General features: G+C 43.0%; 1 protein-coding gene across 1 annotated transcript in view; it reads right to left on the bottom strand.

Annotated features, from left to right (window-relative positions):
* Window positions 1-239: 239 nt before the first annotated feature.
* arl15a (ADP-ribosylation factor-like 15a) overlaps window positions 240-23,624 on the bottom strand; it is an 83,137-nt gene continuing 59,752 nt past the window's right edge. Inside the window, exon 5 of the mRNA XM_076150484.1 lies at window positions 240-510. Within this exon, the coding sequence (XP_076006599.1) occupies window positions 358-510 (153 nt within the window). The 3' untranslated portion in view covers window positions 240-357. The remainder of the gene's footprint in view (window positions 511-23,624) is intronic.

Below are 23,624 nucleotides of genomic sequence, written 5' to 3' on the forward strand. Positions count from 1 at the left end.
TGTGTGCTTGTCAAATGATGACTAAAGGAATGCCATACATCTCCAATGACATTTGTTTTAGCAATGGCACAGATTGTAGTAAACAAGATTTCCATTTCTGGCAAAGTTCAGTAATTATTCTGGACATACCGCATTACCATGAACGGGTTTGGATCTAATGACGCCCCTCCAATCAGCAAAGACGAGAACAACGCCGTAAAGGAAGGATGACAAACAATTCACTGCTTAAAAAGAGAGGCCCACATCTGTTGTGTTTTCCTGTTTGAGTGTGTTTGTGTCTTTGTGCATGTGTGTGTTAGTGTACATGGACAAGCGGGACCTGGCGCTTCATCCTAGTTAGCGATAGCGCGGTTAGCTTCATATCCTTGCCGGCTCTGTGTCTTTGTCCTCCAACAGCCCAATGAACTGGGCGAAGCTCTCCTTCACCGCCTCCATGTTGTCCGTGGAGCTGCCCTCCAGGATCCAGCGCTTCCCTCTGGCCAGCGGCTCCAGCTCAAAGTACTTCTTAACCTGCAGAGGAAACACCGAGCACACGGTCAGTCCGTGGAAAACAGACGCTCACAACAGAGTTCATCATATTAGGATGCATTCAAAAGTATTACTTTCTCTCCATTCAGGTACAAGCGGAGATTTGTATGATTATTGCCGAACACTGTGGTTAGATTGTGACTCAGATCATGTGGGGAGCAGAGCTGCTGGACTTCTATTCTGATCAAAGATAAAATAACTGGTTTTCCTGTAATATTACAGTTTCCCGGCCGGACATTTAGTGGTAATAATAAATGGAGAGGGAAAGTTGAGAGCGATGGACAGAGGCCACTGCCCTTGACCTCTGAGGCCAAGAACATCAAAAGGGTAAAGGGCGTCGAAGGAGCCTCCCATCACATCCCCATCCACACTTCAATTAGTTTTCCATGCACAATGTTTATTCTTCACGTAATCACTGACAAATACACTGAGACGGCGAAAGGAAACAGTGACAGGAAACAGCACCAGCATAAGAACATTTACATAAATACAATAAAATCCCATACTAGAATAAAATGAGGATGACATTATAGTCTTCACACACGGCTGCTTGGTTTGACACAACGTGTTTGTAACAGTCGATTATAAAGTTCATGTGTTGGCTCAGATCAATGCGGTGGGTGGGGTTCTGAAACAGAACCAGCTGTTATGTAAAAACAAATCTCAGCAGAGGGAAACAACGTCTAAGACCTCCACTGAAGGTGCTGCAAGTTGTTAGTCTTTCTCACATGTTCAAGCTGACAGGGATGGAAGCAGCTCTGTTTGCCTGATGTGAACGCAGTTGAACCACCTCCTCCTGTCAGCCTGATAACAAATGGTGAATGTGGAGAAATGGTGGTGAGCAGCTCCAACAGTGATGCTGCAGAAAACCAAGTCATGTCCCTCAACTGGACACTTTCTGATGTGTAAACGTTATGATGTTTGCACATTTTCTTTAATGCACGGTAACATACGGTATACACAAAGGGAAAAATGTGTAATGTTTTGTGCCATTGTCTTCCTCGCACTACTCAAACTGGGTTGAACATCAAGTGTTATGTGCGTAGAATACAGATGAAGAGGTGACATCCATCAGTCACTGCAGGAAAAGTCTGAGCTGAGGTACACGAGGTGACTAACAATGGAGGCACTACATTCAAATGGCAATTTCTGTTTTTTTTCCTTTCGCTTTTTCAGTTGGTATTGCAAGACAGTTGGTAAAAAAAAATAGGTCAGTGTTTCAACAAATACAAAATCCCAAAATAGGTCAGACAGTGCAGAACAACATCAATATGCTGCATCGCTCTCTGCCAGTGCATTATACAAGCAGACAAATAGACCTGTGTGGCTTAGAAACACCAGCAGCTCCACACGGGTGCCCGTCACACAGTCAAATGATTTTTCAACTTCAAGTGAAATTGCTTTTGTCTAGACCGTGCTGGGCTGTCTAGCTGTGCCATGGTGTGTGGCATGAAGAGGATGGGGAGCGGGAGGAGGAGGAGGAAGAGGGGGTATTTCTTTGTGTCTGCTCAAATCCAGCCAGCCATGCCAGTGAGTGGGAGAGTGAGCGCTGTCTCTGCCCCCCTGAGCCGAGTCTCTGTCCGGGTGTAATGTGAGTTTAATGACAGATTAAGTCACCTCAGCCGCGTTTGGCTCAGAGGCCTGGCTAGAAAGCCGAGCGGACCCAAACAGTGTTAACAAATCTGTCTGGGTAACTTGAGCTGCCCTAGCCCGGGCTCTAGCCCCAGACCTAGACTGCAGACGATGCGGCTGGCTGCCTGTCTGACTGGCTGGCTGGCTTGTCTGCCTGTAGCCAAGGCCCTCTCCTGGAAGACTATGGCCCCTGCACTGGCAGACAGTCAAAGGGCCAGCAGTGACCTCTGTGCAAGTGCAGACAGGCTCAAGCTTCTTTCACTTCCCCTCCTTGTCTCACCCGCCAACAGAACTTGCCCAGAGGCATCTCACAGTGCGACAAATTCCTGCTTTAACACTACACAACTGACAAGTGACCTTACCAATACCAATACAAGTTCTGCTTTGTTGTAATAATACAAGGCATTTCCTAATCACTTAATATGTATGAACTCTATCTCATTACTCATTTTATGAAGATATTGCTATGAGCTATATTTCATAGAGGGGATAAATCCAATTGAGAGATTTAAATCACAGGCAGTGATTGGCAATTGTCCCAAAACACACACCCAGTGTGTGTATGTGACTGAAGGAACCCCATGACCCAGCGGCTTGGTGTAACCACACTGGCACTGGCCGAAACCAGTTTCTCTGAGATTAAGTCCTCCTAAGCACACTTATGCTTGCTTAAGGAATTGCGTGAGGCAGTGGGAAGGGTAAGCCACACAAGACGTGGTTGCCAGATGGCCCCTGGGATGACCACTGGGTCATCAAGTCTAGCCTCCTCCAGGCCATACGGACTCTGGAAGTCTCCTTGTGCATGGGAGAAAGCGGCTTACACTTGCAGAAGGGTGTCAAAAAGTTGCTCTTTAATCACCCGTGTCTGTGTCAAGTGTATCCCTGCTGCTGGAATCTATCCACGTTAGTCACCAGGGTATTCTGTTGTGGGGAAAGCCATAAAACTCAGGAAAGCAGAACTCTTTGGCAACAGGCCTGAACTGAATAGTGATAGTGGGTTCAGAGCCTGACCAGTTGTACATAGTGGACAGCACAATGATTGACAAATCACATGGGCTCAGCTCCTCGTTTAGCTGTTATGGTGACGTGCAGCTGTGCAGATACTCGCAGTTCAGAAATATGATTTAACAATTGATTGACTGATTGAATGAGTGGGACATAGCTGGTTGTGGTGAGTGAGCTTATCATCGCTTTTCATTTTCTTACTACTAATTACTATTGGAAATCAGCACCTAAACTACTCATTGGATGAACGAGAAAGCCAACAAGTCTGACAAGTCTGTGGAGTAATTTTCCCCCAACTTTCTCCATAAATGTCAGACATTATAACTGTCTGGGCTGATTTTGTGTGTGGCTGGCTTTCAAACTAGAGCTACAGCATATGAGCAGTGAAAAATTACCCCGGGACAAAAAGATCTCATAATACTAAATCTTTAAGCTCGACCAAGCGCGAGCCAGTATCTGAGCGTGTTGTTACACAGCAAGTTAGCTAATCTTAAACTCTCCCTGGCAAGCCTGCGTCAGGCTCCTTAGGTGAATGGGCATTCACGGCACGTGCACGCAGCCGCTCATTGACCTCTGCCAGGTCACCACATGTGATAGTCACTCTTGGCGTCTGTCCAAGTCAACAGGATATCCTGACAAAATGAAAAGAGCCTTGGCTGCAATTTACTGCCAGCAGAGCCTCCTGAGCAACTGAGCAAGTCGGGGAGGCACGCAGAGGTGGAGAGAGACTGGAAGGAGAGACAGGAGGGGAGAGAAAAGAGAGAGAGGCCTGAGGCAAAGTTCTAAGCATGGAGGTGCATTATGCGAGCTGCGGACAGTACATGTGACAAAAGCCTAAGCGGATAAATGGACTGCAGGTCCATCTGTTCTAAAGAAGTGTTGATGAATTGATGAATTATAGTCCTAATTTTCATCTTGATTCATTTATTCATAGCTCAACCTACATACTGTACTCCTATTCAAACTCTAATCCCAGCATGCACTGGGAAACAGGTTTCCAGGCCCACACAGTCATGCTCACATTCATACCTATGAACAAAAGGTCATGTTCAAACAAATGGACACAAAAACCTATTCTCTCTCTGTGTTGTATGATTACTCATTTGTATGTCAGGATAGGTGTTGGTACAGGACAGCTGCTGTCATTATTATGTATTCGTACAAAGCCCAGGAAATACTTTAATCCCTAGTTAACACGTTGTTTATGAGCCTCCATGACATTTCTATTGTATACACGTGCAGCCATCTGACAACAACAGCACACCTGTATTGTGTGTTCAGCTGAAGCAGACTGAAATACTCAATAAGTGATAACTGAGTCACAAGGACAGATTTAACCTGCTTATGTATGTTACATGTGAATGACTTGATTGTTAACCACACGCAGCAAGGGGTGGAGGGTGCCACCATTTCAGCATCCATAGTGACCAGCCCCTTAACAGCACGAGAGAAGAGAATTGAAAGAATGACCGATATTTTGATATAAATGCACAAACATTACTTGGCAGGTTTGAAAACATGTCAAGGTTTGTCATACAGAAAAAACTATACTAGTAAGAATGATTGATATTTCCAAAGCTGACAAATATGTCTAACGGGCACGTCACCTAATACGACCCACTAAGTGTTCTCATTATGCTATCAACCACCTGTATGTTTCCTATAGTCATTTATGCAGGCGAGATTGTGCCGAGTTAATTCCTGTTAAGTGCTTTTCTCAAGGGTACAGTGGCAAAGTTCCAAGGCAACAAAGCACATTCACTCAGCGGCAGCCTGGCGTGTTGTGGATCATTCTGATAAAAACGCCTTGCTCTGGTTCAATGGATCTGTGCTATGTACAAGAATTCGGGAGATCTACAGTCAGTTGTACATATGCATTTCTTGGAAGAGGCTAACAACAAAGCCAGATGGAACACACTCTAGTTTGTTGGATGCATTCCTACGGCAGATCAGTATCATGAAAGAAAGTTAAATGACCCGTCTGTCAGCTCTCAATTTCTCATCAAGGGTACGGTTCTTTGTCGAGTCTGGCTTTTGCACTAGCCTCGGGTTCCAAAAGTCTGAGAAAAATATCTAAACTAATTCAATAATATCAAATGATGCCAATAATATCTTCCTGTTTAAGTAATAAGATCATTAACGTAAGAACAGGAAATGTTCACTTAAGACATTTTTGCCTTACAGCAATCCCTAAAAACCCCCAAAACAAAGTAAAAAAAGAAGCTGATAAAAACCTCCTCATACGGGGAAGTTGTCCAGCAAACACTTCATGCCTGAAAGCAAACTGCAAAGTTCTCTGTATAGCAAGGAGAGCTTTACTCAATAAACTCATTGGTCAGAAGATTTCAACCGTGAGACCACCATTTGGACAAAACCTCAGCTTCAGCATAAAATACCAAAGTACTACTCAAAGTCCGTTTGCATAGAATGACCCATGGAACAAATAATATAATATAATAATAATATAAAGGTTAAGGCAAAAATGTCTGCATATCTTTTGTAGCAAAGCATTGAGATGAGATGTTTTAGTTGAAAAGGAGCCATGACCTTGTTCTTATATGTTCCATGATCACATGTTCACAACGCTTTAGACTGTCACATGTCAAAACCTCACCACACGGGCAAGCTAAATAACCAGAGACGGAAGCATTAGGGGTTCTCTGAACTAGGGAAAGTGGCATACTCAAATATCCAAGACAATCAATTACACCATCCCTTGACATGTTGGCCCCTGTGAAGATATCAGTCACCTGGAAAGTGGCCCACACTGGCGACTGCATTGAAATGGGGGGTAATGCCAGATCCACTTACCATATAATAGATATGTCTTTGTTTGCTTTTCCGGCTCACCTAAAGAGCCTTAAAGACATGAGAAAGCCTAGAGGTCCCCAAGAGGCAAATACTTGGGAAGCCTGTTCAAAAACAAACAATTGCACCACAAACTCTGGGAGGTGTGAAATGATACAGCCGACTGGCCAGTGGGTAAAGACCAAAGCCTGTTTAAGGAAGGTTGTAACACCTTGGGCAATGGACATAAGGTTTTGCATCTGCAGGGATTAGAAGTCTTAGCCAAGCTGGATAATGCCCCTATTACCTGTTAAGTGATAGTATTAGCTACAGGTGAGGCACATTACACTATCATGTTTACCATGATTACGTGAGGTAAGAGCTTCAAAATCCCCTCAGAACCTTTTCAACATATTGTTGCAAGAAAAAAGTGAAATCAAAGTAGTGATGCGTAATCCTGCGGTTTTGCAGCAACGGGGATGGAACTTCAATGGAAGACATTGTGAGATTCATGTCTCTGTTACCAGCCATGAAAGACTTAACCTGTCACTGTCTCATAAAGATGGCTTAAATGGGGTTAAACGATCCTTCACTAAATGTGGATCTCCTATATGACACAAGCAAATACAAAAGAAAAATGGTTTAAAAGAACTTGCTGATATCCAGAGGAAACAAAAAAAAGCAAGAAATGCAGTGCAGTGAGTGAGAGAAAGACAGATAGAGTTTGGGGTTTTCAGTTGGGTCCATTCATTCAATCCAGGACTACCCAGCATGATAAGCACTGTGGCCATCCTGGAACCAAGCCACAGTCCCCATGTCATAGCACAAACTGAACTGCTTTCAGATTTACTGTCCTGTTCCACTCAGGTGGGGCCATGGGCCTCCCTCAGGCTCAGATCACTGCAGGTTCAAAGTGATTCTGTTGCACTTCACTCAGTTCAAAGCCAACTGACCACTGCCAGATCAGAGCCATCCTCAGAAGTGCTGTAAATCTCTAACAGACTGCACAGGGGACAGTCTTGCTGACCTTTGCAGTGTGCTCCTTGGATCGTGCTATTGTGCTATTGCACTTATGAGCCTCGGCTGTGATAATGTCCTTTCCATATAGACATTCTGAAAATACTGTATATCTAGAAGATGTGCCTGAGGAGTTTACCATTTGGATAATGACCAGGTTGACCTTTGCAGCTTTGTTTATGTGAGCACGGGGGCATTTATTTTTTGTTTTGGCAGATTGGCAAGAGTGAGTCAGGCATTGGGAGGCCCAAGCAGGTGCATGAGTAGTTGCTCCTGTATGACATGATTCAACCAGCCATCCACAGTGTGCTTTACATGTAAATTAAAGATGGTGAACTTGATAAAAAAACAACAACAGACAAGTGCTCCCCAAACTCTTAAGAGCTCCTTCAAACTGCCTGCACAGCTGCTGTGGTCACTGAGTACGTTTACTTTTGTTTTGTACTTTAAAGCATAGATTAAAGTGTAATTAAGGCACTAAATCTGCTTTTTCAAAGAGCACCTTAATGCATGACATGAAGTATACTTGCAGCGAGTAACAGTTTATAACTGCATTATGTGATTGCAAATGAATTTATTAAGGCATGTAAATGTCTTTACTGAGTAAACTGCAATTACACAACCTGTTATGTAAACTCTGAGAGCAGCACAGTGTGTGCATGTAGTGACATACAGTAGGGACAAATAGTATTGAGTGCATGAAAACATACAGACTGTTATTGACCGCCCATGTCAAGAGGAAATGCTAAATCCTGTGTTTTAGAGTCAGTTCATGTGGAAATATGAATTTAAAAACTTTTCTTCAGCTTCCCACCATGGGAATCACACCTACGCAATCCACTAGAGCAAATAGCTTGCACTAGATGCTGTTAGCAGGGTAAATGCCACATGCATTCAGGTTGGCTGAAGCAAGAGAAGATGCACTGTGTTTTTGTGCTGGGCACTGGGCATTGGATCAAGCCTTGGAACCTGCATATGCAGCAGATCTGCATCTGTAATCATCTGGATCCAACTAATATAACAAAAGCCCCACAGGCAAACCTGATTTTATCACCAGTTTATTAGGTGCACCCGTAATATCAAGCATACAGTAAGCTTCTCTTCGGGTCTGGTCTGAGATCAAGGATTGAGGGTCAGAAGAGTGATGGAGTGAGATTCCATAATTCAAGTGCTGGTTGGAGTCATATGGGAAGGAAAGAATCAATTTTATTAAGCAGAATGGAAACTAACTGTCAGGTTCAGTAGCAGGACCAAGGCCCCTCACTAAAGGTTGACATGTTAGACCATAAGAATAAGCCTTTCAGGGGAGAATAAGTGGGATATGTGTATGTGTGTGTGTGTGGTGGTGTATTCATATTTGCCTAGCCATATTACAGATTTACAGTAACTCAATTTATTAAAGGCCAAGAACTCCCTGACAGGGAACATCTGGTCTGTGGGACTTGGGCGGGTGAGCTGGCGGCCTGCCCATGCTCCCTGCTGCAGGGGCCAATGCGCCAGCACCTACGCTGGAACATGCCCTCCCTTCTCTCCTTCTGCTGGTTTCTTGTGAGAGAGCGCTGCCATGCTGTAGCAGCCCACACAGAGGGCCTCAACGCCCAGGAGGTCTGTCACAAGCCACCCCTCCTCCTCTAGGTCCCCCCCTAGTGGGACCCTCCACCCCTTTCACTCTGAGGCCCCCCTTTCACACTCCAGTCCTGACAGTTGACCAGCTTGAAAGCTGCAGCAGGCCCCCGCTTTAGCACACAGCACGCGGCATTACAATCAAAGTGTTCCCTTTGTGCAAAAGATTTAAACCATGCAGCAAGTTGGAGTCTGAGCACACACACAGACTAATGCACTCTTTCACACACAAACAAACAGAGACAGGCACGCATAAATACTAATTTGTGAAGGGACTGTCATTTGAAATTCAAGGTTTCTTGGCTATTCTTAACTTTTCTGTCTTGCATACCTTCTCCCATTCATAACCATGACCATATGACCATGTGTCTGTGCACATGTATGTGTGTGTGTGTATGTGTGCGTATTTTGCAAATCGATCAAACCGAAACGTTTAGTCTAAAACCGACAGCAGTGGATCAGATGAGACAACAGTCATTAGAATGATGAAACTGAGAAACACACACAGCTCCTTTTCATTAGTTTCTAGCTTTGTTTCTTCCTCAACTACATGCTCCGCACCAACGGTGAAATTTGGTGTAGCTTCGGAAATGTTTTTTATTTTTATGGACTATTAATTCCCTCTGGTAGAGGACTGCTGCAAAATGATTTTAATCACTACCAGGAAGTCACGAATGTGCAGCCAATGCTCTGGCCCGGGCACAGTCACAGATTTGCAAACAAATATTTTCATGCAAGAACTGTCAAGTGAAGCTGCTGTCATGATCTCTCTATTTCTCGTTATTTATGCACAGACTCAATAAAAACCATACCAATAGATACATAAAAGTGAAATGTTTCAAAATTCAGTGACAAAGAAGACACTGTTTAATTAAAGTTAGGAAGTGCAAACAAATCCACTTTTAGTCATTTCTGTAGATTGGATGAAACTCTTCTGGGAGTGCCACATTTGTAAAACACTGCAATGTGGTTAAGGAAACTTTTTTGTAGGTGTCAGTAGATGGATAGAAAGAGCATAGAGAAGAACCCCCATAGATTCCCAGCGTTTGATCCCTGTGAGTCAGCAATGGAACCAGGGGGTCAAATCATATGCTGAATAGGCTTTTCGGAAGTCTTGTGCAGGCTAGTGGCGGCCGGTCGTCCGACCCTACTTGACCAGCAGACAAAGGGAGGGTACTGACCACAATTGGGATGGGGGAGATTCCTTTCTCCTCAAATGGAAAGTACAGCCCTGAATAGGGTCTGGCAGGCTGAATTGTATACCCCACCGATTTTCCGAGTGAGGACCAATGGGGTCAGGGTTCAGCAGCATTTGTTGCAGGCGGTGTGGGAAAAGGGCGAGCACGGTGCCCACACAACCTGCCGACTGCCCTCTCACGCATGATGCCCCTTAACCTCCCAAGGGGTGGACCACCGGCCCAGGGATGACAGGATGAGAAAGGCTGTTTGGGAGGGAAAAGGAAAGAAAGTGGAGATGGAGGAGGCTGGGAGGGCAAAAGACAAAGATGTAAGAGAGATAAAGCAAAGGGGAGAGAATAAAAGTTTCTAAGTAGCTTCACATATTGCTTTTTGAAGATGCAGCACACACTCTCAAGAGGGTAATCCATATGTGCTGCTTGACTGGTTTTCCAATCGTTGCCTCCCAAGGTGGGATGAATGGAGCACTGGGTGCACTTCTGAGAGGTCTCGTCTGACATTAAGGGTCTGCCGTCCTTTTTTGTGATCACTCACTTTCGCCGCACACACACACACACACACACACACACACACACACACACACACACACACACACACACACACACACACACACACACACACACACACACACACACACACACACACACACACACACACACACACACACACACACACACACACACACACACAGTTTCAGTGCCTCTAAAAGTGGCTGGCCTTTCATGAAAGAACCAGATATGTTTACTTGCTAAAACATCTGGACTGAAAATAGCCTCCTCAGGAATGCCTTTTGACATGAGGCCACCAAGGAAGCATGGAAATGACAATTCAGAACCATGTCTGCCAAACAGGTGACACTCCGCTGGAACCCATAATCTGCCCGGAGATGCGGAATGCTGTTGATCTCCGAGCACATACCTGGAACACGCAAATACATCAGACCTCCTTCCTGTCCTGTTTTCTAATGCGATGACAAGTGACTGAGGTCTGCTAGTGGAATCCCAGTCACCAGCAGTAGCAGTGGTAACTTTCCTGGCACCTCCACCTGAGGTTCTTCCATGGACTACACGCATATATGATGATCAGAGAGGAGTCACGCACTTTGTGCTACATGCTAAATGTAAAGCTGTTCCCTTTTCAGCCACCCCTGGGCAATGTTGTGTTGTTGGGCTTATCAAGGAACAGGAAGGCCTGACACGCATAGACTTTGTGGGATGGGAGACAGATCGTCTTTACACAGTTTTAAGCAATTAACTCAATTTCCGCAACATTGACCAGAAATGCTGATGATACCCGAGGCATCGCACACTATTCTTAATGATATCAAAGGAAATTGCGGATCATTACCCTGAGGTTAAATAAATAAACCTGACAGAATTAGGAAGGCTGAAATGGCCCTCAAGGTTTCTGACACACAATGGATATTCAGTTGCATGTTGTTAATGAAATGACAAGATGAAAAGCAAAGACTAATGATTTGTTTTTGGAAAATCCACCTGTCATCACTATGCTTTAGTAGGGAGGATAGTCATCCAGCAGCACATGGCAGAGCCACTGGCAGGCTGGAGGCACCTCTTAAAAAAAACTTACCACGCACTGCTTTACATGGAATGTCACACTTGTGGGTGTCATACAGTGCACCTCTTGAACTGGCAGGAAGTAGCAAAAGACACTAGATAGACTCTACTGATGCGTTTCATTACATTACATTACGATCATTTGGCAGACGCTTTTATCCAAAGCAACTTACATTACATTATATTACCACCCTTCGCAGAGGGGGGAGCAATTGAGGGTTCGGTGCCTTGCTCAGGGGCACCTCGGCAGGGACTCGAACTGGCAACCCTCCGGTTCTTAAGCGGAAGCTCTACCCACTCGACTACTCCCTCCCTGATGATACTGGTATTTACTGCAGTATGCTTAAATTGTGCAGACAAGAATTGTGAATATGAAAGGATATTTAATTTCAGATTGTGTGATATACTAAATACTACATTGTAGTTATAAGACATGTCAAAACCTTATAATTCTTTCCAAATTTATGTCTGAATCAAAAGTTTCTGAACCAACTGATAACATGAACCAACATGATTACAAGCGTGCAGAACAGTAGTCAGTTCTGCCAAAACAGGAAGGAGAAAATTACTCATAAAACCGGGGGTTCACTCTGAGACTGGCACTTACATTCAATCTAGTTAGAGTATGCCCTCATTTAAGAGACTAACACCTTGTAAAGAAGTAGAGGCACCAACACTCCATGTGTGTTTACTTGTATGTAAACACACATTTTCTAGCAAGTGCTGAATATGTATTACTATGAGCATTAAACCCTTTCAAACACACATATATAGTGTATATGTATGTATCATTTGCTCTTAGCTCACTAAAGTCTTGACCTTATTTATGATCTAACAGTAAAAGAGTGCTATTGACATACATAGGGCCAACTTGAGCTGGTGATCAGTACATCAGTGCACTGCTGTCAATATGTTTATATAATGCAGCCAAGGGGACATTTTGCACTTGGCATAAATGAGGGACGGAACTCAGCAAGGTCACCTGCTCTTCATCCGTTTTTCCACTGTAGCCAGCAACTCACGAGCTGGGGGTTGGGGCGGGGTGTTGGGGGTGGGGAGTGCCGGGTTGCTGACCAGCTTCAGTCTAGACGGCTCAATACGCAGTTGACTTTTTAAACCCGCTTGTCTGGAAAAAGAGCAGACGTGAGGTAAGAGGGGGGTGCGCTGCAGCAGAGAGGAGGTGGCGGTGGTGGTCGTGCTTTTTGGCTGTCACAGCGAGCAGGCTAGACTCGCTACAATCGAGCAGGGAGCGGAGAGAGAAAGAGAAGAGAGAGAGAGAGAGAGAGAGAGAGAGAGAGAGAGAGAGAGAGAGAGAGAGAGAGACGCTATCGAAGCGAGCTATCTGAGCCGCTGGCCGTGGCTCCATTGTCAAGGTCAGTGAGCTGCGGAGTAAAAAGTCACGCCATCTGACCCCCCTCCCTCTCTGCCTGTCTGCTTTCCTGCTGCTCATCCCGTCCTCCCCCTGAGTACCTCCATCAGTCTTGTCTGCTCAGTCAGCATACACTGGGAGAGAATCTGATCACAGTGATGGCACAAAATCATTGCCCGCTGTACTGTGATTAGGTGGAAGGTATTTATCTTTTCAAGTAGACTGACACGCGGATCACAATGGATATTTAAAAGAAGCAGCAAGTTGCACATGTCAACATTTGATCACTGCGGTCAAGAGTTTAACTTTAGAAGGTTACAACGCCTGTAGCTTGATTTTGCTTAGTTTTTCATATTAATGACAAATTAGCAGCCTTCACAAAGAATGAAACGCTGACTCCACTCTGCTCTCAAACTTGCCGTTTTCATTAGTCTCAATCTTTGGCAGTCTACATGATGAAAATAATTTCACATTATAGAATGAGCTCATCTTTACAACACTGGCAATGGGCCCTTTTGGAAGCCCTCTTAATTATTATTCTGCAGAGGGAAGAAGAAAGATGAAATTGGCTCACTTCTACTATTGCAACATTACCTAACTCTCTTGTGGCTAAAGCAGACCCCTGAAGGATACGGACATCTGCTGGATCATTTCACTGGACTGCAGCAATCCATGACTGATCATCAAGTGAATCTAAATGCTTACTATTGCTATTACATAATTAAATCTACATGCAAAGACCTCCGGTTATAGGTGAAAGAAAGGCCCTATTATTATTCTGTGGTTATTATGTCTCATGACAACAGTGACAATCTGTGCAATATTAAGCTTTTATCACCAGCTCCTTCATGACAACAAACAGGCTGTAACAATCAAGACAAGCTGGAAGAGGACAGAACAGTTCCCTCGTAGTGTGGCAGTTAGAGCAGTCAGCCAACACAGCTCTGTCTCTCTGGACATTACACATTATTAATATCACACAATGGCAGACAATACACACTTGTGACTATATCAGATTCAGAAAGAAAGTTGTGAGAAAGCCACATGCACATTTGATGCACTAGGCATTTAATCGCTGATAACACCAAGTTGTTCTGTTTCAACATATTGCTGTGTTGCTTGTTTGAAATGCCCTACTCCATCTTCTCAATGTTTTTGCAGCCCCTGAATGAAATCTACAAAAAGAGAATGCACAAAGAGAGCCATTACTGCTCCATGCAACAGCTTCTACTTCTGTTGCAGAAGCTTATTCAATCAAAACTATTTGAGTAAATCTCACCCAACTTTCATCTTGTTGATTATTATGAATGAGCTGGCAATAATTAGACATTTTCACTCAGTAATGACGCAAGTGCAAGGCATTGTAAGGGTGATCTTAACAAGTTAGTTGGAGCCATTTGGTAACACAGTTGCTCACACTGTGTGTTTCCATTTTATGATTCCCTGATTGGCCCTTACCTGTGGCTCATCATCCACACAACCAATCAGCAGCTACCAGGGAATTTAGAGCCACCAGCGTCACAGGCCACAATGACACACACCATGTGCCAGACGTTTGACGAAAGTTTCAGACACTGGGCGCCACATGAGTCATTGAGCACAGCCACCACCTAATGAGTGCCAAAACCTGCAAGTTCACCATGTGCAAAATCTGACAGGACAGTGGTTGACTAGCCACTTCCGTCTGCATCTATTCCACAAACACAGTTTGATCAAAGTTACGGTTACACTTCCAGGCAAGTTAACTGAATGGAAGTCTGGAAGGTCTTTCAAATTCCAATTCCTGTCCCATCTAAATGAGGAATCCAAAACCTGTAATGTAACTAGTGATCAAGCTTCACAATCGATTTCATGTTCTTGTGACCTAAAGATGACATACAGCGCATTTTGAATGACCAATCACTTATCATCTTTAAATTCTTAACTTCTGAACAACTTGTGTATTTTTATCCTCACAGGCAGACAATTCCAGTAATTCTATAACTAACATTTGGAAGCCATTTATTTACTATAGTTTCTCTGAGAGTTGCCAGCATTCAGTATAGATTGTATGTTATCATTGCTGCAGGGCATTAATCAATGATATACATGTCAAAGTAACTTCCTGTGCTACATGCTCGGAGAACTTGTGAACTCATCAATGGCAAACAGCAAGTGGCGTACGGAAGTAACATTCAAGAAGCCATCTGGGTGTCTACCACCTGTTGATGGTGAGTAAGAGCATTATGTGGATAGGAAGTGTGTCATGTTTCGAACAAAAAAACAACCGGAAATCCATAGTTCATCTTGCACTAACTTTTATCTGCAAGTCTCTCTTGAGGGTAGAGGACCCAGAAAGAGACACCACAATAAGCCTGAGTGGAGTTTTGCCAAAATGTGTTCTGGCAAGCCACCGTCCTTCTGGGAGACTTAACTTTGCACGGACCAAATTATATTTCGGTAAATTAATGCTTCTAGCACACGGCACAATTAAACCTGTTAACTATCAAGTTTTTCTTTTTAAATGAAGCCCAGGCAATGCTTAAATGATGATTGTGAGAAATATCCACTGTTGATGCTGTTTGTACTCTTCTTTAATAATAAATGACCAAGTCAAACACATGTCTAAACTAAAAGAGATAATTCTACCATCACTTCATTGAAATTTCCCCTATAAACACAAACAGTCCCTGTCAGCATGGGCAGTGCCGGAAGGCCCAAAATCATTATCGCTATTCCCCTGGAACTTTAAATCCTGGTTAAACAAATGTCCTGAGTGTGTATTAAACAAAGACACAGGGAAGCTGTCTGTGATGTATTGAACTGAGATCGCTCCATTATTTTTCTTTTATGTTCCACCAGATTCTACAGTGCTGGAGTTCACATTAATAACCCCCATGCTCTGTGGTTTGGTTAGCATACCATGTCATCTCCACGCCCACAGGTCAAATCCAGCTATCTTGTGTGTCTTTCCCACTCTTCTCTCTCCATATTTGCTGTACCTTCTCAGTAAAGACAAATGTAAAAAAAAATGTTCTCCTACAACTGCTTTTAAACTTATATCATGATGTATGTGTGTATGTTATGGTAGGTAGACAGGTGTTGAGATAAATGACACACACTGTCAACACTTATCTAGTTGTATATCATACTGTGAATAATGCTCTTTATTGTGCACTTAATGTGGCATGTGGGAAAGTGAATCAATTCCTATGAGAACAGATTATATCACCCAGAGTAACTGAATACATTACTGTGAGGTAATTACTAAATGCCCAATAAGCAGCACAGGTGACAGCTCTGAGAAAGAGCTGTTCTTCAGATCTACCAGCCAAATAGCTCATCTGAGTGAAACCAAATTTGTACATTTGGGATCAGAGTCAAATTAACTTAAATTACTAAATGAAAGTCAAATCAAATCAAAGAGGATGAAGCATAGTTTGCTGAGTGTGCATTGTTGTGGTGGTTGGACCTGCTCCAAACTTGTCAGCGGCTTATTTAGTTGTGCAGAGACGGTTCGTTTTTAGTCTGCTTCCCTCGCACCTGTTTCATCTTGCTTTATTGAGAACCTTTGGCTCTGTCGGCGTGTTCAGACCATTTAGATTGCACAGAGGTTTTATAGAGATATCACATGCCTCCTTTTAAGAGTAACAAACACTGCTGAAAATAAATCCGATGCAGTAGCTTTGTGGTGACGTACATTCACTGGAGGTGTGAGTATAACTATGGTGTGCATGTCAAGTAAACAATAACGGCCCTCAACACCAATGTATGACTACAAAAGGCCTCAATTACAAGAGATTATCACACATAAACGCTTCCGTTAAACATGTCATTGTCCGGATGTATACAGTTTAACAGTAATTGTGAGAGTTGGAAAATGACTGGCGGTTCATTTCCAAAGGAGAAAAAACTGACTGTATATTTCCACAGGCAAGGATTACCAAAGAAAAGAGAAAACAATATCATAAATTTTGGATGGCGGAAAGCCCCTTCTGTAACATAGACACCAAAGGAGTAATTTAGATCAGGAAGGAGGACAAAAGCTTTTAATGTCTTGCTCCAAATACAGAAGACTTCTGGCCTTCCCCAGTATAAAAAGGCCATGTACCCTGCATCCACATCCTTAGAAAGAAGAGATCATGCAGACTCCAGAGGCTACAACACAAGTGCCTCTGAAACATCCCGAGAAAATTAGAATAATTTCCAGACAGTAAACACTCAAAAGAATAATCAGCAGATACACAGTGTTCAGAGAAGATGTCAGCAGAGGGCCTGGCCTAACTCCAGGAAACGGGCATCACCTGCATGCTCTCACTGTTGCCATATCACACAAGAGACCTTTAACGTGCATCCATTAGCCATTAGGTCTTAGTTGACTTACTGATATCCATGAACATGTTAAAAGTGAATGACAACTACACCACAGGGGCAGTAATTACACTTCAGGACTCACATAATGCACCACGAGCAAGGAAGATGCACATAGAGTTCCAGACGCAGACATAACATATACTCCCTTTGTAAGTCGATGTTACATAAAATTATCGTGGCAAAGACCGTCTCTCTATTCATTTTGAATCTGTCAGCCTCCAAAATTGCCCCCACTCCACCAACCAATGCCAAAAGCAAACCATACTACCAACCCACATTTTGTTCATGGTATAATGCAACATGGCACACTGGAGGAACTGCTTTTAACTGGTGGCTATATTTCCACAATGATCAAAAGAAGGAAAAGGTGGTTTTGCAAATCTGGTACATGCTGGTGGTTCAGAAACAATTATGCGCTATGCCCACAATCTAAGGAGAAAATTGACAACAATTACCACCACCCACTTGGGGACTGGAAAGAATAATGTTCTGAGTGGGAAATGAGTTACATTTATTTATTAAAAGGACAAAACATGTACCTAATGTTTTATCAGTAGTGATGTACAGACTGACTTATTGTTTGTACAGACTGACTATTTTCGACATGGAGCCTATATGGACTGGTTAGACTCATAGATTAGAGCTATTTTTCATTGTATTCTTTTAGACGATCTATTCCTTCAAGTCACAGTTTTCATAATCGTACTCAAAGAGAAATATCGGACAGACAGGACAAAGGTCGCTCAGGATTTTGTTTGCATAGGTCAATTTGTTCATCTATCGCACAGCTGTTTCAAATGACGTACAAGGAACGTGTACTGTACCTGGGACAGACCCGGATGGTGTCAGAGCGAGGTTACAATGGACGTTTCTATGGTTGTTTTTGTTTGAGCTGTTTGCATACGAGTATGGCTGAGGTTCAGGTGTAGGCCCCCAGGCTTGACTAATCCTACTTGAAGCACCCGTCCCATTAGACCATGTAATCAGGAATGTGCTGCAAAGCAGGTGTGTTAATAATACTTATTAAACAAACGCCCATTTACTGCTGTCTGCTTTGGATACCCGATGTTGGTGATGTCATGACAGACACGATAGAAGAGAAAGGGAGAGGAAGAGGTAAGGTAGGTGATGAGTATTTTCACAGACTGGCGAGTCCAGACAGAGAGACAGAGCGAAAATAGCTCTAGGGGCAAACAAGGTAACCTTTTTCAAAAGACGCTTGAGGGGGTGTCTGCCAAGTCCCACACAATGGTGTCTGCAGTGAGCGTCTGTGTCGCCCTGTATTCTGCTGCAAAACAAAATATATTAAAATGTCTGAATGCATTTGTGAAAGCAAAAATCAAATCTGCTAAAACAACCCAATGCTGCTCATCTAAATGCCAAATATTTGCAACGTCAGTCACCGTGTAACTTAATATCTGTTTTGTAAAAATATCTATTTTGCTCAAGGATACTACAGTTACACAAGGCCCCCACCTTTGGAATGACATGTGAATTTTGCCAGAGCTGCCAGAGCTTTCTGTCTCCTCTGCTTACCCTCTTCTTTCCCAATGTTTATATGAAGTATCTGCTTGTCTCTTAAAGATATTCATATCAATTTGTTACAGCACTGTGCATTGAGGGAAGAGAAAAGGGTTGCAATGTGACAGACAGACAGTATTCAATGTAGGACGTTGGTTTGTCTGATATCTAATGAGGAGCCCATTTAAATGCCATTTTAAGCCCATACAAATCAGGCATGACTCATTCCACTGCTACCTGCCTATTACAACCTTGTTACAGTAATTACACCTGTGTTACAACGTGCAGAACCAAACCCACTGTGTACTATAACGTACTGGGTTATTGTTTGATTGATTTGTGGTATCGCAGAAAAATCATTACATCATTGACAGCAGGGTAAATATCAAAGTAAACAACAAGTTATTGTCATTATCTCAATATCAACATTGCCATTGAAACCTTGATTAGAAAACGATCAGCATTATCAACATATTTTACTGAAGTACAATAAATTGGGCCTGCCAAATCCTAATACATAAATTGACAATAAATGATGCACATACTGCATATTATGGATACATGCAGACCGTCTACTCCCTGCTGGTGTCCTTGACATTTGCACTGAACTCATGGATATGTGTTCACATGATGACACCACACATTCAGAATAAGCCATGGACACCTATGATCAGATATCCAACATAGTAACAGTTGTCAATAATAACGCCAAGAGGACAACACTGGCCAGTCTCCTTGAAAGATGAACATATCTCTTCTAAGACATCTCGATGATTCACTGGGAGGGCTCCTGTTTTAAAGGGGGGGGGGTGGGGGGGGGGGGCAAGAGGTTGTAAGACAAGTCTGGACACATCTATGCCAGCCGGGACATCCCCATTAAGGGGCCACTTGATTCTAAAAGTGGAGAGAGATGGAGCACAGAGATCAGATGGCCAGTTATTTACAATGTGTTTACCCACTGACACAGAAAGGAGCTTCAGAGACATGAAGGAGGCTTGGTCTTGACACAGAGATCAGGGGGACGGAATGACAAGGTGAAGACAAATGTATGACACATGTAAGTATCCCACCCCCCTCCCCTGTTTAGGGTATATTCCATTTTATGTTGCCTGCACAAATCAAATCAATCAAGATAGTCTGAAGTTGATTGCAGAAGTATACAGCTAAGTGTGGAGACATTATTGGTTTGGCATCAATGGAAGAAAAGAACTGTAACAAAACACTGCTTCACGTGTAAAATGCCTTGAGATAACATTTGTTGTGATTTGGCGCTATAGCAACAAAATTGAATTGAAAACTCTTTGATCTTCTTAACGCAATTTTAAAAGAAGACATTCTCAGCCCTGCCATAGCACACTTTTTGAGGAAGTGACGTGGGTTCAAAGAAAAACGCCAAGTCAAAAAATGTCTGTAATGGAGGCTGTGCGGGAGCAGGAGGTGGATTTAAGTGCTACAAAGTGACTGACCAAGCCCTCTCTTTGTTTCCCAAGGCCAGAGTGCATCCTCTATGAGTCCCCTGACATGCTCAGGCCTCATTCATGGGTAATGTACCAGACAGAGCACATTACATCCCCTTCTTCATTCTCTCCACTCAGCTGAGGAAGCCCTCCCTCAGCGTGTCCCTCCCAAAGTCTCTGTTGTCATGTTCAACAAACTGACAGAACCACCAGCATATTTCCTAAATTTGGAAAGTTGAAACCTGACGTCCACAGACATGTAAATCTGGCATTTGGCCTACTGATGTTTTGTTCGTAGTTCATGATTTTGGCACATTTCCTTTATGAAAGCTTCAGCTACAAATGAACAGTGACAAACAGATCTCTGTGACTGAGTGATTATTATGAGTCACTTATGTTTTCACAAGTCCTTCAAGAGCAATCTGAAGGGTTCCACATTGGTTATGCACTGTGAACTGTGTTAGGACCCTATGCAGTGTTTACATACACTCACTCATCCATCTCATATAACAACAGTGATGGAGGAGTGCTGGGCAATGAGGCGTTCAGGTCCAGTCCATGGCCTATTGGTCTCCAATGAGCAGTGGCCACTCAAAGGTAAATAGTTGAAAAATGGTCCACAGGTTAAGTTAAAAAAAAAGTGAGCAGAACTGTATCACCACATAATTCTCCTATGTTTGTTCTGATCAGGTGAATGTTCAATCATTCATTCACAGAAGTTGCAGTATCCTCAACACTGAGTGTGGCCTATGCAGTTCACTATAACTAAGGGACACATATGGTCCCTCTCAGGACCCTTCACCAGTGACTTAGACATTGGCACTGTCACAGAGACAGGCAGACAGAGTGAAAGAGAGCAAGAGAAAGAGAAGAGCTGGCATATGAGTAAGGTCCACAGGTTTGGCATCCAGTGGGGCTGGCAGAAACCCGGCTAAAGATGGCTGAGTGCATTCCCAGCCCTGGCAGAACAAATGGAACTGTTGTTTGGGTTCAGAGGAGCTGGCCCTTAGAAAGGACACCCGCGGGAGGGAGGTGGGGTTGGGGGAGGCAGGCCAGACAGGGACAGACGAGGACACTGGAGCAGGGTGGCAGGTTTGCATTGCTCACACCACCCACACCAGCTAAACAACAGAATCAAACCGTTCGTTCCCCTGGGAATGGTTTGGTTTTAAAAAGAGGTCAAACTAAGTGGAAGGCACTTAGAATGAAAGTACCAAAATGTTCACTCTGAATGAGGTATATAATTAGAACAATTAAAAGAAAATCATACATACAAAAGGGACGGACTGGGAAACACAATGTCATGACATGCTTTGTCTAGACATGTAGCAATGATACATCACAGGTTTTTCTTGTTGATATTCTCTGTAGGAAAGTGACTGTGAAACTGCTCAGTGAATCAAATGAGGTAAAGCTGTGGAGAAGTGAAGACATTATTAGACATTATATTTATAAGTGAGGGGAGGATTGCCCTACTATCGTTCCTCTCTTCCTTTGAATGTGCATTCTTTTCAATTTGGGAGAGTAACCGAGATCACAGGAAAGCAAACTAAGAGCGTCTCATGTCGCTCAAACAGCCCAGGGGACTCGTCTGTCATCTGGCGTGATCAAGACGCAAATCGAGCTGGATCAGTGAAACTGCCCAATGTAGCGTGCACTACAAACAGAGAGAGTTTGGCCTTATGATGAGTGGGATTCACTTAGGTAGAAATGACGCATGCCGACTTGACTTACAGTTGCAGTTACACCAAAGCGGGATGGAATGACTGCTGAGGCCTCGGTCAGTTGCGCAGATAAAATAAGATACAATTCATTTCAAAAGTTTCAAGCATGTTCCCTTAAATGGTCTGAAAACATTTAGGTTCTCTTGAGGCTTTATGATCAGATTTTTGCCAGTGTTGACAAAATTCGGTCAATTGCGTTGTTTTTTTGTTTGGATTTTGCTCAATTAGCTGTCCTTGAAGAGGCGTATATAACAACAATTATGTGTGTTATTAATTTATTTATGTAAGCAGATTTATTAGACTATAATTGTTTCAACATATTACATGCTCAGATGCTAAGAATTGATTGTTTTTCATTTATTTTCACCAAAAAGTATATTTTGAGAACAAACAAATCAATTTAAACCAATAAATACTTGGATTTTATCTCCCAGGGAACCAAGTGAAGTTGTTCACTAGTCTAAGGTAAATGAGATCATTTAGCAGAGAGCACAGCCCCTACAGCTTGTAGTTATGGATAGTGCAGCATGGTCACACACACAAGGGCACCGAATCTGTGTTCAGTCCACCTCCTGGTCAAGCATTCATTACAATTGGACACTTGTACTTTCATTGTGAAAATACTTTAATAACATAGGTGAAGCTTACTGCATACATCTGTGTTGTAGGCTGTAGAACCTTTGCATGAAGTGATATCTGTACAACATTGCAGAATAAGCGATCACAAACCCTTTGTATTTCTTAAAAGCCATTTCTGGCTTCAGGCAAATTCACACAACTCCACTCCCTGCTCCAACTCCATTAGTATTGCTCCATAACCTGGCTCCTACAATCACTCTTTCACCCTAAAGACGTCATAGCGGGTGATTCTTTTTGAAGCATTCTGCCAAAGAGTCAGTTTAACAGAACACATACATACCATACTGAGGTATAGGCTTGACGGAAACATGAAATGGCATTTGCACTTAAAACGATAGGTGATGCCATTTATCCTAATTATTCAGACAGTGGAAATGATGTGAGAATCGGTCTGGGACATGCAACACACACTTAAGTAAGCAGCAATGAGCAGTAAGTATGCTTCAGTACACCCTTAAGCGTGATATGTTATCTCAGATGAAGAATGTCAGAGATAACACCACAGCTTCAATCATATCCAGGCAAGCTTGTGGTGCTCAAAGCACCTGGCATCCTGTCAGTCAAATCTCAATTTTTTGGTACAGTCTTCACAGCTATGTTAAATGTGCCTTGAAGTGTGTCTGCAGACAGGGTGGCCATGGCTTTTGAACACCTTGGGTTGGTGTGTAAGAATAAAGGGATTTTGAGTGATTTATACAGTTTTTGGGGGAGTGTAAAAAATGCCAGAACCCACAATAGTGCCTTGAGAGGACGCACAAACATTCATCACGTCTAGCTCATAGTACAGTATGTGAAAAATATTTAGAACAAATGTAAGTGTGGTGTTTGAAGAGCGTAATTAGTTTAATAAATATCTTCCACATCCGGAGATTCAGTACCTGGAATAATTTTATTACTGATGAGTTCAAATGCAAAGCATGAAGGCTTGGGTGTAGATTACTACTTCAAACAAAAAACTATATATCATGGCTCATAAAGTATATATGTTCTATCTACACAACTTCAGGAATTTCACCAATGTGTCTTATTTCATGAAAAAAAAGAGACATCTCTCCTAGTTATAGTCATTCAAGGCAAGAATCAACCGTGAACCAGCCCACCTATCAAAACAGAACAGTCATCATAACAAGAGCAAGTGGTTTCCTTTAGTATAATTGATGCGTATCTGTTTACTGCAACACTGTACACATAACAA

This window comes from Genypterus blacodes, unplaced genomic scaffold (assembly GCF_046128005.1).
Source record: "Genypterus blacodes isolate CSIRO-AG114 ecotype Tasmania unplaced genomic scaffold, CSIRO-AGI_Gbla_v1 ptg000007l_1, whole genome shotgun sequence".
Classification (NCBI taxonomy): Eukaryota; Metazoa; Chordata; class Actinopteri; order Ophidiiformes; family Ophidiidae; genus Genypterus; species Genypterus blacodes.